The sequence below is a fragment of the Atta colombica genome, unplaced genomic scaffold (genome assembly GCF_001594045.1).
Source record: "Atta colombica isolate Treedump-2 unplaced genomic scaffold, Acol1.0 scaffold38, whole genome shotgun sequence".
Lineage (NCBI taxonomy): Eukaryota > Metazoa > Arthropoda > Insecta > Hymenoptera > Formicidae > Atta > Atta colombica.
In genome coordinates, this window is record NW_017259490.1 from 2,807,249 (window position 1) to 2,822,519 (window position 15,271).

The window sequence follows — 15,271 nt, forward strand, 5'->3', positions numbered from 1 at the left end:
AGAGCAAGCATATTGTCCAATTATAGCGAAGTGGACGAGCGCATTGAGTGATCGTACTTGCAAAATGGCTCGTATCAAATGAGCGAGAGCGAACGAACGGCTGCGCCCTTATCGCGAAGAGAACGAATGGTATCGGCGGCGCGTGATGCAGCAGCGTCGAACGCGGAATCGAGGCTACGAGTCGATTCTCATGGCCTCGGCTTATATCGTCTTTCCGTCGAACGAAAAATCACACGACCCGTAAGGTCGGGATTTAAATCCGAGCGCGATCTAGTCGTCTCCGTGCCGCCGTTGGCGATCCAGCGAAATTTAATATCACCGTAACGGAGATTTGCGCGGCTTCCGCAATAACAAAAAAATTGATCTCGCAAGTACCACGCGGGCTGCACGCTCTACATCATTCCCCTCTACATCGTCCTCTGATATGCAATTCTCCTAGACGAAGGATTAAAATGCTCTGCATTGTTATGCCGTCTTCTTGATATGCTAGGCGGCTGTAATATGAGTATGTGGCACGAGAAGGATATACTGCGCGCGGAACCTGCATCGAGACACGATATACGAGGAGGCCTCGGGATGGAAAGTGGCCGGTGTGTCACGACATTCTGTATAATCATTCGCGATACCGGATAAGAACACCCGAAGTTGTACGCATTATCGCGCAAAGTGAAAATAAATTTTCCAGACACAATAGATCTTATTTTCTGTGTGTGGCTGAATTGTACACTTTTTAAAGTGAGATAGGTATATGTTTCATATTTGATGAAAGAAAGAGAGTTCTGCGAGAATAAGAAAAGATCTAATGATTTAGCCTCGAAGGGGAAAAAAGAATACTTGACCGCAATCTATATCATGATGCGCGATGACGCAATGAAGAATGGCGACTTTTTTTTTGCATGTTTTGCGACACTAATTATCCTCGTAATAACTCCACTGCGTATTGTTTCCGATAATGTATGCGCTCGCGCATTTGCGTACATCTAGAAGTCAGACGCATGCAACTTGCAGATCCTTATATGCACATGTATATGTGTGTATGCGTGTGTATGTATATATCTTCTCGGAAAGTTAAGCGGCTTACGTTCGATGGATGCGAGAGGCTAGAGAAAGTCCGTGTATATACTCTGTTTCTCATATAGATGATAACGCGGGAATACGCGAACATTTTGGTATTACGCGCAGCATATCCGTTCGGAGGTGATAAAAAAAAATATAAGAATATTTCCTGCTAATAATTCGAGATGATACTTACCGATGACGTTTCATCGGATGATTAAGGACACGCTACCGAGCTCATGAAAGCTTTATTTAAGGCGGTAGTTAAATGCACAAGTATACTGCGTTGTCCGCGCAATATGTCGTCATTCGCCACCTGCGTAGGACCACAAGAATTTGCAACCAATGACACCACATGCTCGTAGGCGTACGCGTGGTGTAAAATATACATTATTGAAAAACTGGGTCCTGCACGAAAGACAGGTATTCTTGAAGCTGTTAAAACCTCCCGCGTTCATAACTGAATTGCAGCCGTGATTTCAAGCTCTTTATATCTTTAATATAAAAATTTGTAAATGATAATAGCAGTCATACACAACACACGTTATAATACGAATTATATAATGGTGAATTGTGTCATATATGTATAAAAAGATATAGGACCTGATATTGCAACATCTAAAGACGCTCATATTCGAGAATTCAATTAAAAATTTCTGATTTTACTCAAATCAGAAGATTTTATCTTTGATATAAAAACTTGTAAAATTCATGCAACGTTCACGTCATAATACGAGTTATTTGATGTGATTAAATTGTGTCATATATAAAAAGACATTGGATACTGCAATAATTAAAAGTTCAAGTATTCGAGAATTTAATTTAAAAATTCTAACTTTTTCATCAAATTAAATTGGAATGTTTTATTTGAAACATTCAAGATCTTTTCTTTACGATGCGAATCGTTTAAGCATTTCTTATTTACAGACTGAATATTTCGCGACGTCTGAGCCAACCTGAATGATGTTTGAGTTAGCCTTAGGCAAAGATCATTACAGACACGGTGTGTTCGTTACTGTTGTCGAGTGGTGTGCACATTGTCGCGACCCGGATTCGATAGTGGAATAACTCTTCGAAAAGATCACGAACGCGTATCGTTTGCTGTGATTTGTTGTCACAAGAAATCTAGAGGTCTATTTTTACAGTTTTTGTACTTAAAGTGAAATAGGTATATATGTTTGAAATTTGGTGAAAGCGAAAAGGAAAGTTCTAGTATCATTCAATAAAAAACCAACTTAGCACTCAGAAGTTACTCCGCATTTGTGTAAACGTTAAAATAAAGTACCTTCCAAAAATAATACCATCGAGATTCGTATCTCATTAAATACAGATCGGAGAATTGTATACAATTTAATTTTCCAAACGATACGGCGTATGGCATATTATATAAAATATTATTCACCGGGGATCTAGACGCGAATGATATAACATGTCGGGAACGATTTCGACGTGGGCGCAACTTCGCATTTTAAATCGAGTTTGCACATTTGAATTTAATGAGTGCTCCATTTGATTTCGACTCGCTTCTCGTGTTCTGTGTCACGTCGAGAATTCGCGTTTGCTTTCGCAGTAGGAAAATTTATTTCCAACAGTGCAACAGCAGGAGCAGCAGCAGAACAGCCTGGTACACACGCGCGTGTCTATTTATTTATAATTGACTCGTGCCTCTTACATAACTGCATTCGCATTCCGCGTACAGATAACAAAACGGTCGGTTAACGTCTCGGCGGGATTATTGACTGCTGACAGGGATGCATAAATCCAGTAGGAACGAATGAGAAACCTTCGTGCGAACCAAACATTAACTAACCACACCTTGTCCGAAAGAATTGTAGATTCTTTATGCACTTCATCTTCTTGTGCACCTGAGAGTTTCACTTTCATCGGAAACTGTTGCTCTTAGGGTTGATTTCACCAACATCGGTTTATCAGACTTAAATAAATCATCCATCTGTATTGCAGTTAACTTTACGAAAGAAAGAAGCTCGTTTAATTTAATTGATCAACGTTGATAGTATCGATTCTTAAGGCAATTCCAATAAGCGTTGGAGTTAATTAATCATCCCATTCTTTTTTGTGAATAAAATTAAGAGGGGAAATGAATTAAGAGTTCATCAACTTTAATTAATTTATGTCCATTTCTACTAATAAAGATTAATTTTTTAACCTCGTTTCAACTTACTCTTCATCTTTTTCTAATTGTTAGAACTAAAAAGAGATGTAAAATTAGTTGATCAAGATTAAAGTTACACTACATTGATAGAAACAGGCATTAGCGTTATTTGTAGGAACATCGTCTGCAGAGAGTAAAATGTTCAGCCTTACTTAATCTTTCGGATAATGCGGTACCTTTTAGAAGAGTGAAAAGATAAAATGGTTTCCGCGGTGCTGTCAACGGCTGTTATACCGTGCAATCAACAATCTAACGTATGATTAATCTAATGTACAATTTCCGTATTTGCTCTCGCGCACACTAACGCAATCCGACAAAAAGAGACCGGCATAAGATAAACAAATGAGGGAGAATGAGTCGCTAGAATCGATATATGGCCGGAGGTACGAAGTGGCGTCTTAAAGGATTTACATATAATCAACGAACGGGTAGTCGCCGCGCTGGAGACTCGAAGAGAGTAGGTATATACGCGATTCAAAGGTCGCCTTGTTACGAGGTGATTCCTCGAGTGGCGAGTGGTCTTTGCCATTTCCCATGAACATAGCCATAAAGGCGGCAGAGGTCGACCGATCGACCAACCCGACTAGCCAACCAACACGATGGATCACAGCGATAAGGATATATGCAACATGTTCTGCAGCTTGTACTATACACCGGAAGTGATCCCAACGCGTTCGCGCGTTTCGAGGAACAGTCCAAGAAGAAACAAGTCTCGTCGTTCCCGTCGGCAGCCACTGTGTCTTTTGTCTCCGTGTTTCTGCGTTCGTCCATTCCTCGCGGTGATATTTATCGATATATTTTCGCGTGGGCGCGGATCGACCGACCCGAATGCCAGTCGGCTCTACCTTTTACTTCGGGACGCCAAACAAATGCTGTCTACGTGGGCAGCGTGGAGTAATATTATAATAAAGTCTCGTGGAATGATAGAAAGGTGCAGGATGCTAATAATAGCCTTTCGCAGGGTCGCCACAGGTCGGCAGGTGTGCTTCACGGTATATCTACTGTTTCTCGACGGATCAGTGTCGTCGACTTCACGAGTTTCGTGACGTAGTCACGTTGAGAACTTGAACAAGTTGAGAAAGAAACGTTTTAACTTGCGCGCAATAAGAACAAAAAGGTAAATGCAGAATGATTCCCTTCTCCCCGATCCAGTTACCTGATTTTATTTAGAATACTTTGTGCTCGGATAATAAGAGTGGCTTTGTACAACAAAATGACATTGCAATATTGAGATCTGCGATCGAGAGAAAGCCGTAAAACGATAAAGCAACGAAGGAATCGAAACAGCCGTCGATGCTGAGATCGTTTCTTTTAAATTCTACCCATAGGCATAGACGAGTCATAAAGCATAAGCTTAACAAAAATAAGAACAAACCGTTAATGGCCATTTGCAACCGCTAGTTGGGTGGTAAATGTCCATCGGCCATAAATCGTCTGTCCTGATCGGTCTTATATCGCGCGCCGCAACATTGGAACAAAACGACAAATAGAGCGGTTTGACACACGCAGAGCGCTTTCTGGAAAATTTATGGCGCGCGTCTAATTGTCGGTGTTCTCGGCGTACGTCTGAAATTGCGCACGTATCGCTCTGACGGTTTAATTTCAAGAGCAAAACAAGTTGGTAAGATTTAAGCCGAGTTATCCGACGTCATCTAATCGTCCCAAAAAAGAAAAATCGAGGATAAGAAATATAAAAGAAAAGAAAGCCTCGATGTCAAATCAGGCAAAAGTCTCGCGATGTCACGCGAGAAGCCTCGAGAGTTTGACCATACAGCGCAGAAAGATTGCAGAAATATTGCAGAATGATTTCTGAAATATTGCAATATTGCATGTGGTGGTTGTGAAACGTTACTGAACCATTGTTGCAAAATTCCAACAACGTTAAGATGTCCGTTTTTTGTTATATTGCAACAAAACATTCCAGCAATATTGCAATATAATGTATTTGGGTAAATTTTTTATGAAGACTCTAAAATGAAAATTATTTTTATACATATATCTCACTAATTTTAATTTTTTTACAAATCGCATTTCTAGTGATATGTGCTTTTCAAAAACAATTTTTTATGATAAAAATTATAAAATATTCCAATAAATATAATATTCTGAAGGATAAATTTATTCGTAAAGATAAAACATATATGTGTATGTACCGAACTACAAATTTATTCACATTAATATAATAATATAGTTGCTTGGTAAGTTAATTGCAGTGATTCTTTTTAATTCGAAACCACTCCGAGTCGATTGAATCGATTAAAAAATGACGGTATGAAATTTATCAATAAAATTTGGGCGCTGGTTTATTCTTACATTCATATCAGGCATAAATACATCATCGAACACATAATTAATATTTCGATAAATCGTTTTCAGCAGCTTAATTGCTTATCGTCTTATCCGATAATGATGCATTGTATCCAAACTCGATATTATACAATCTTTTGATTTCATATTTAAAATAAATATAAAACTTAGCTAATAAAATGACCGTCAAATAATACATCAATAAATTTTTTATTTAAATATAAAATGAATTATATTAATTATTATATCATAAAAACGATTGTTAAATTAAAAGACTATATTACATAAATATTGAAAAATTTATATATTTTTATAAAAAATTTATATATTTTATAAAGACAGTTTTGCAATGTTTGTGAAATATTACAAGCATATTACTGACATTTTGCAGGCATATTAATTTACATTTCAGTAATATCTCTGCAATGTTACGTTGCAATCTGCAATATTGCAACATTGCAGCAATATTGCTTCAATCTTTTGTGCTGTATTTGTCGCGACAAATTCGCATGTATATCTCGCCGATCGATCAAATACCTCTCCAATTCAGAGAGTGCACGCCGATAATGAGTGCCAGATAATACGCGCGCGGAGAACACGTTCAGGATACGTTTGGGACGGGATTCTCACGACATGGAGCGGCGAGTCGGTAAACATCTACGCCCCAGAAACCGACGTATCGGGTTCCACGATCCCGATGGCCTCGCTATGATGTCCGTCTTTCTATCTGTCGTCGACAAAGTTCCTTGAAAATTGTGCAATACAACATGGCTCATTTTCTTCGCGATCTCCCCGGTGCGATGATGTAGATCATGTATCTTTTTTTTTATGCCGCGTTCGCAGGATAAGATCTTGCTTGCGCCAATGAAACCGAAACTGGTTGCTCCCACGTGAGCATTATATAGGTGCCGCTTGTTCAAAGCTACGACGCGGTAATTCAATTGACCGTCGTATTTGCGAGGAGAAATATGTAAATAAACGACACATAAATAAATGATGTATAGAGTTGAAGTAGATTAACTACTGAGATTAACTACAAGATTAATTTTACTGAGCGTTAAATGAGATATCGTATATCAGAATCTTGAATGAACGAAGATATTTTATTTCATTAACTAAATTGTACACTCGAGACTCGACTGGATATGTTTGATGTTGAGCGTGAGAATAATTTCACTATAACCGGAGTGTAGAGTAGTCAAAGTCTAAATAGACATCTTCGTATTCAATGAGCATCGAGCGTGAGAATAATGTTTAAGACGAAAGTGGAAGCATTGCCGAGGCTGTGTGCCTTTTGCGTATGATCCGGCTTTATGAAACGCGTATATCAAGCGGAGATAGATGTCGGTGTAGAGGCGGACAACGAGACAACCTGTCCTGCTAGCGAGATACTTCGAAAGAATAAGAGCAAAGGAGAGCTAGGAAGGCGGATTTATTCGGCCTATTTACAGCAATTGTTTAACGGGAGCTTGTGAGGCGGGCGTTTTCTACACGTTAGTTACACGCGTAATTGGAGATCTATTCTTTCCTGTCTTGCCCTGTCTTGCAAATAACAAAGGCAACTGTTGACAGACGTGCAGGGAAATTGCAGAGTTGCGCCTTAGAGAAGGCGGGCCTGCGATCGCACGAACTTTAAATAGAGCTCTTCTCCGCCGGCTTCAAACCTTTAATTATATACGATCGGTGGAGCAAGTGAATACATTGTTGAGTTTTGGCATACTATACGCGATTACATTGATTAAAATATTTCAGCGATCTAAAAGAAGTGTAAAAGAACGGTTCGTGTTGGCGTTGGCACTCGACTTTCCCGTTCTTCAAACGGAACTTCTCTATCAGCAGAAATCCTTAATTATGAGCGTGATCAAACAGTGATTTCACAAATAGATATTTCTGGGACGCAATGAATCTTTTATGGCTGAAATAAAATATTTTATCGTGCATAATATTGTGATATGTAGGTGTATTTTACGGTGACGTTGGCATTAACTTTCTCTGTATCGACTTCGAAAAGACATTAGAGATTCGACGCACGAACAAAGCGTGGACCTCGCAGGGAATTTCGAGGTCCTACCCCGAGTTTAGAATAATCCATATTCTTTTTGTGGGCGTAAACCAGATGTAGGAGAGCACGCAGTCGCGGTGTCGCCAGGTTACCGTAAAACGTGACTGGAAGAATAAGAATTTCGATTCTCTCATAATATTACGGAATCGTTGCCGCCTGGGCTTAAATTCGCTGTCTTTTTCATATTCACCAATCGCGTTTGTTCTTTGACTTTATTCGTGGAAAGAATTCGATTAATTCGTAATTGGAATGACTCTGTTCCGTCCATGAGATCACGAAATCGACATAAAACCATCTAACGTGACTCTCATCGCTGTGTATTCTTAATGAAATACTTAGCGGTCGTTACACGTATAGAAATGCAAACAGTCTCGATTTAATTTAGAAAGGCTTTAACATGAATATAATTTAATTTGTACGTGTCAGATTCGTAGAGTAACGTAGAGTATTAGAATTATTATGTTCAATGACAACCTTGAAAATAAAATTACATACAACTGTGTCAAAAGACAAATAGAAGTTTATTGCAGCGACGGTGGAAATAAATAGAAAATATAAGATTATGGTATGATCTTATTGCTCATTTTATCTCCGAGGGCGCTAATGCGATGAACGATCGTAAAATCCGACGCACGAGATCATAACGGAGCAAAATTGGTATTGAAGCATAAAACAAGTTACATAAAATGACTCGGCCGAATGAATACTCGCCGTTTAATTAATTTGTAGAAAAATAATATGGCCTCCGGATGCGAAGATGTTCACGCATTAACCTCGAGTCTCTCCCTTTTGCAGGTGATATAGAGGACTGTCTAGTGGCTCCAGTTTCCCAAGGTCAGTTCACGCCGCTGCCAGAAGCCTTATGTTGGGCGATTCTGGAGCTGACTTCTCAGAGGCAGGCGGCGACCTTGGACACCCTCAGATCAGCCCTGAGAAATGCCTTCCCGGCTATGCAGAGGCCCAGCCGAGAGCTCGTTTACGACGCGCTCGCCAAGCTCATGCAAGAACGAAAGATCTATCACACGTCTCAGGGCTACTTCGTTGTAACGCCCGAGACCAAAAGGCTTAGACGTGACTCCGGTAGCTCCAGGCGGTGTTCCAGGGACGTAAACGGGTCCAGAGGTCAGGGTAGTATGCTGATGAGCAACGACGAGGCGGTGGCACTCGTACACGGTGAGATGCTCACTCTGCGAGACGGCGATGTTACGCATCAGGCTGTACAGACAAACCTGGCGGACGTTATTTGCGGAGGTAAGATGAGTCTCGCTAATTATTTTCTGAGCCTGACGTCACCTCGAGCTATTTTCTCAATAGACAAAGTCTATAATTTACTAGCTAGCTTCATGTAAACGTGATGACTTTCGAAGAAAATTATTTTTTAAAAGGCTCCTTTGCCATTTTTCTTTAATGTTTAAGTTAAAATGTGGAAACGTGATGTAAGAAACGTGTAAACGTTGTTAGAATAGACAGGTTATTAATCAAAAGAAGCGTAGATATATGTTATGCGCTTCCACGAGGAAGTTGTCGTGCAAGAAGTTAATGCTGCGAAAATATCGGTTGTATATATCGCGCACGAAAGATGATGTTGGGTGATGATGCGATTAACATGCTTTCGTCTTCATTCAGTAGTAATCACAGAGTTCTCTGCGTCTTATTAGAGTGTCGCGTATCCCGTTGTCTCCTGTGGTGCGCGAGGTTTATCCGCGAAGGAAAGTTTCCCGTAACCATATTTCCCGCCGTATCATCTCGCGATATCAATCAGATAGTTAATTTATAACGCAAGATAGTTAATTTATAACACATTGCCGATCAATTTAACGCGTTAATATCGTTTCTACGACGCGATATGAACGTGCATTACGCGGGACCAAAATTATATTTCAGGAAAGTGTTAAATATAGAGTGGAGAAATTCTTGTTATTAAATAATATAGAGTGTTGCAGAGAGAAATTAATGTACAGTACAGTGCATTAATTCGTTGGGTCATAGTAGATGCCGGCCCGACTTATTGAAAATAAGAAAATATTACAGTATTAAAAAGTTGATAAAAAATTCTGAAAAAATTCTTAGAGTTCTATGAGAAGAAAATTAATAATTTTTGTCTTTTGCAGTTTTTCTGTAAAGTTGATAATATTTGAGTAAAAAATAAACGTCGATAAGTGAGTCGCTACTATGACCTAGCGAATTAATGCACTACAGTGTACGCTGCAGGCGTAAAGAGTAAAAATGTGTTTGTGTTACTTGTAATGCCTTACATAATTTTCGTGACATTTTTGAGACTCAATGACAAAAGTATACAGATGTATGTAAAGAACGTATAAAGATGAACAGATAAACGCGTGAGGCTGAGATCGATTTCGCCGTATCTCACGAAAGGATGCGCAGGAAGTCGGAGCCCGTAAAACTTGCGAGAATGAACTCGCTTGTCCGGCAGACCGGTCGGTCCAGGCAAACTCGTTCGGCACGTGTTCGGGAAACGTTCCGATTGTGTCCAGGAGGAGAGCAGTTCGCGAAGCTGCTCACTCTCTGAGGCCTTTTTCTGCTGGCGACTCGACGAACGAGTCGGGAGAACGTTTATGTTGTTGTCGTCCTTGGTAGCCACGCAAGCCTCGTCGCCGGAAGATCATCAATTCCTCTCGCGACCGCGTACGAAAAATCAGTGCGCGATCTTAATTTCACTTTTTACCACGTTCGCGGAAATGTCAGGAAGAAACAATGTTTGTCCTCTGTCATATGTCCACATTTTTATTCCTGATATTCATTGTTTTTCAGTCAAGAAATGCTGCTTCGGGCAGAGCACAAAAAATCATAACAAGATCAAGATATCAAGTACAAGTCATTTTAAAAAAGATTATAATGTCATTTGATATACTTTTGACGATTATTTTATGATGAATTCTTGGACATGATAATGAGATTTTTTTATTCATCATTGTATGATATCATTATGAATTTTCCTTTTATTTCTACTTGATGATCGTCTTTCTTATTATAATTTTATGTTCTACCTGGGGCGTTGATTACACATGAAAAATCCTAACGCAATTGTTGTTTCGATTATTGCTAACAGAAATTCGAGGAATTCTCTTCTATCTGCGGCTTTTTATTATCTTTGACAAAAAATTCTCATGTTTCGTGATATATCGCCAGGTGAGACCTTTATACCACAACACTCGCGGAAGTTTCTTGCGGTATATTCTTTTTTATTCTTTTTTTTTTTTAACATACATCGAATACGTATATATACATGCGTGCGTACGTGCAGAATAGAGCCAACATCAGCACATATAAAGAACAAGAAAGAAGGAAAAAGAGATGAGAGAAAGAACGAAGTAGAGAAGCTGACGATGCCTGGAAAACGTTTAGCACAATATATTAGCTATTGGTCACGACATTGTCTACCGTTACATACGCTGTCGACATCATTGTAGAAAGGGGGGAAGGACCACACGTATATATATATATATATATAATCTTCCTACTTTTCTCTCACTCGTTTCTCGGCTGATTCTCACGCTGGTAACCCACTCGTCGTTGGTCGCTATGTCGGCGTATCGCCCATGGCTATATACCAAGATGAAACTCTCAGGAATGAGGGTATTCCACTTTTTTTTTTTTTTAAGTTACAACGCGCAGCTCGGTCATGATATTAACCCTTTTAACTGGAGTGTCACGTCGTCTCGGCATTCTGATATTTGCATGTGTGTCTTCGCGTCGCATAGAATTTACTCTTCCCAATCAGTCTGCTCAATGTGGCAATCTAAGTTTACTCACACGAGGACACTTTTTACAATCATTCGTCTTATTTGACAGATAACAAGCATGAGGACCGTTAAATTTTCAAGATATGGAAATTATCAGCAAATCTTTTAAGCATTTCATTCGTTTTACATATAATTAATTTTATTTACATATATAATGTAATAAAGAGTTAAAAATAATTTTGTATGTCTCTCTTCCAGGAAATCCCAATGATAAAGTCCTGTTCGCCAGGTGTCGGTCGATGCCCGGCCGTCTCGAAAGGCGACATTCTCTACGGCTTTGGGGCTCGGCCAGACGTTTACACAGAAGCGGAAGTTCACGGTCCTTACCACGACGACCCGAAAGGAGTGATACATCTTCCAGCGCGGAATACGCGAGTACCGACAGTGCGCCTCACAGTCCAACCAGTGAGTCTAATTGGGAAAGGGATTGCATGGTGATGGGTGACTGCTTTATTTAATGGGTGATGGATGAATCAGTTTTATTAAAAATGCTTTCGATTGTTTATAACTGTTCTTATAAAAGCGGAATTTCGGAACTTTTGCATCAGCCTAAAATTTTCGTACTTAATTATTTATATTCACAAGCTGCTCGAACGATTTTTGTTTCGGACGACTATTTCTAGTATATTAAGTACTCTTTAGCACTAACGAGAACGTTCTGATTATATTAGGACAATTATAAACAACTGCTGCGAAATATCCTATATATACATAATATCTGTAGATCGTATAATACAATCCAGATTGTAGCTTTTTAGTCACTCTATAGCTGGCAAGCCCTTTCTCGATCCTTATTGTTGTCTAACAAAGCGCAAGAAAATCCAAATCCCTTCCTCAAGGCTTTTCTGGGATTTTTTCAGAGAAGATAGGCCTGCTCTCCAGGCTCTTTCGGCGGAGCACAAGGAGGAAGGGCGCACCGTTAATGGGCACTTTCAGTGCTCAGTATCCCCCCACCGAGTGGTTTAATCCGCGTGTCGTACATTTGCATAGCGTTGCCACGCAGACAAGGGCCGCCAGCCCTTCGGTAAGTTGCATACAGGTATTTTCCAATAAGAACCAACAAAACAAAAATTTTTGCACAGCACTTCTAACGCCGTAAGGCTAATTAACCGGTTCCCCTGACAATTAATGAAAATTCCTGAGGCGACAACGTATCGCGCTATCAATAACGCTGAATTTGAAAATTTAATGATAGTAATAAATAGAGATAATATAAACAATTTAAATAATTTAATTGGAATTGAATTGGAGGTGAAAAATAAGAATTCCTTAATTCCAAAGAGTTTCGAATCGCGCGAAAGATCGATTAAATCTTTTTTCAGATGATGGAAGGTTTAAACCAATCGCAGGCTAGTTTCCAAGTGTGGGATGATTCGAGCTCGGTGCGATCGGCCACTTTACCAAGGCGACATCGGCGTCAAGCCAGCGGTGACTCCTCGAGTTTATTGGCCAACTCGACGCCAAGAAGCTCTCGAAGGCATCGATCACCGTGCTCTACTCTGCCGAGATCCAAATGCTCAAGCTTGAGCAGATGTACGTCTAGAGCATCTGTTCTACCGCCCAGCACCAATCAGGAGGGTTATCAAACGCGTAATCAAACACAGAACGATAAAAACTCGACGAATTCGTCACCTAGCAGAAGCGGTGGTAGCTCTGGTTCAGTTAGAACAATGAATGCGAGTCCGGCTAAAACGACAACGTTGGGTAGGCCCAACACTAGGCAGACCAACTCAAGAAGACCGAGTCATGACTTCAGCAACATTGGCACTAAATCGACCAACGGTTCCCCACAACATAAGGTGGATGTAACTCCGTTATAAATATGTAACAAAATATTTGCATGCGTATATATGCGTTTTTTTCTGATAAAAAAGATACTCGTAAATATTTTATCCATTTAAAATATATCAAAATATTAAATATTTTAATGTTCTTTGTATATATACATATTGTATATAGCTTTGTATATATACATATTGTATATAATATATTGTATATAGCAATTAATTTTAACCTCCTTAATTTTTTAATTTTTTTCACTTCCTTAATTTTTCTTTATATTCTCTTTAATAAAAAAATTGTATTTTAAGGTGCTGCAAAAAACTTCGTCGGGTCATTCATCTCATTCTAGCGGCAAGTCAATTTCCAGTACGAAATTAACTTGTTCGCCATTGAAAACGGCCACACTATCCACGAAATCGTCACCGCTCAAAGTCGTTCAGCAAGGTTCGCTGACTCCTCTGCAAGAGGCGCAGAACTCGATAACTCTTCAGGTGTCTACCAATCTAAGTCCGTCATCACAGGAGCAACGGACGATACAGAATAGCGTGACGTTGGCCTCCAATACGACCAGTACGACGACCATTTCCGGCTCGCCTGGCACGAAGATCTACGTTCAGCAGAACAACTCACCGATGAGGTCCGTAATCACTTTCGAGAATGGCACGGTGAAGACGAAGATTGCCGAGAAAGAAGTTATCGATTGCAAGGAGAAGCAGGAGAGAGAGCTAGTAGCCGAGAAAGCCTACAAGACCCGGGTGGATGACGAGAAGCTTTTTAAATCGAAACTTGATGACGAAAAGCTGAACAAACCGATCAAGGCCGAGCGTCCGTCGTCACTCTACACGCCGAAAGATCCAAAAACGAGTCTTCTGCTATCGGAATCTGACAAGGAGAACAAGCCGAAAGTCGAAGATGAAGTGCCTAACAAGCTGAAGCTAACAAACCGTTTGAATAATAGTCAAGCCCACTTGATCGATGCCTCGGCTAACAACGTCGACAAGAACGCTCTGGTACAGGAGGCTGCTGCGTTGTCCACTACAAAGAACACCAATGATGCGATGAATAACTCGCGTAAGCTTAGCCTGTCGTTATCGAAGGACGCGCTGAGTTATCGCAATCTACTTCATCCCGGTTCGAAGAATAATATCGTTTCGAATCCGCCGTCTCCTACCAAGTCGTATGATGGTTTTGGTGGCTCTTTCAATGACGTATACATCGAGAATCTCGAGACGGTGAAGCAGCAACGAGCTCCTCAGGGCTCCGAGCCCAACTTAGAGAAGACTGTGAGCCGAGGTTCAGATTTGCACTCTTATCCCAGTCTCAGCGACATGCAGGTGCAATTCACCAGCCTAGCGGCGCAGAAAATCCTCAAGGGCTGTCCGATTAACAGCGTGGATACCTTGGTAGAGGTGAACATGGCGGCCGCCGATAAGCCCAACAACTGTGACGTTACCGTTCACACGGATTTTGGCCTCGTTTGAATTTCATCCCTCTGAATATCGATTATTATACCATGAAGGTAGGACAAGGAGCTATTGATCCTTACGTCCTATCTGAACATATTGCGTCCATGAAAAATAACGTGCCTCGAGGCGAGCAGTATCGAAGAAACGTCACTAACGCCTTGCTTCTCATATATGAGAATAGAGAGCTACTTTTTAAAATTTTTGTTTATTAATGGAAAAAGGTCACGGCTTGCGTAAGAATATTACACACGAAACACGCGTAACAGTTACCAATGATTTGTCGTTTACATATATTTCTTCTTCCTGTGTCTTTTAATGAATCATTCATGTTCTTGAACATGCTGTGCCAGTTTTATTTATATTACCTATATCTGAACTAATAAGATCAAATTTTCAATCTCGCTTATTAATATTGCTTTGCCTTAAGCTTAAATATCTCTCAAAAATGTTATTCTGAAATAATTTCTCTGTTATCGAAATATTTTTTATACATTATATTTTATATTAAATTACTATGTAAATCGTATAACAAGTAGCAAATAGGCAAAACATATTTTATCTTCACGTTTGCATTTAAAATGGAAAAATATTAAATATCAAAAAGTATTAAATATCAAATTGCGTTCTGTTTTCATTACTAAGGCAAGCGATAATTGATATC

At 39.8% G+C, this 15,271-nt stretch overlaps 1 protein-coding gene across 1 annotated transcript in view; it reads left to right on the top strand.

The window, feature by feature from the left end:
- LOC108690883 (storkhead-box protein 2) overlaps positions 1-14,951 on the top strand; it is a 39,109-nt gene extending 24,158 nt beyond the window's left edge. Inside the window, exons 3-7 of the mRNA XM_018198409.1 lie at positions 8,394-8,849; positions 11,561-11,767; positions 12,223-12,386; positions 12,685-13,161; positions 13,453-14,951. Coding sequence (XP_018053898.1) covers positions 8,394-8,849; positions 11,561-11,767; positions 12,223-12,386; positions 12,685-13,161; positions 13,453-14,625 — 2,477 coding nt within the window. The 3' untranslated portion in view covers positions 14,626-14,951. The remainder of the gene's footprint in view (positions 1-8,393; positions 8,850-11,560; positions 11,768-12,222; positions 12,387-12,684; positions 13,162-13,452) is intronic.
- Positions 14,952-15,271: the final 320 nt, after the last annotated feature.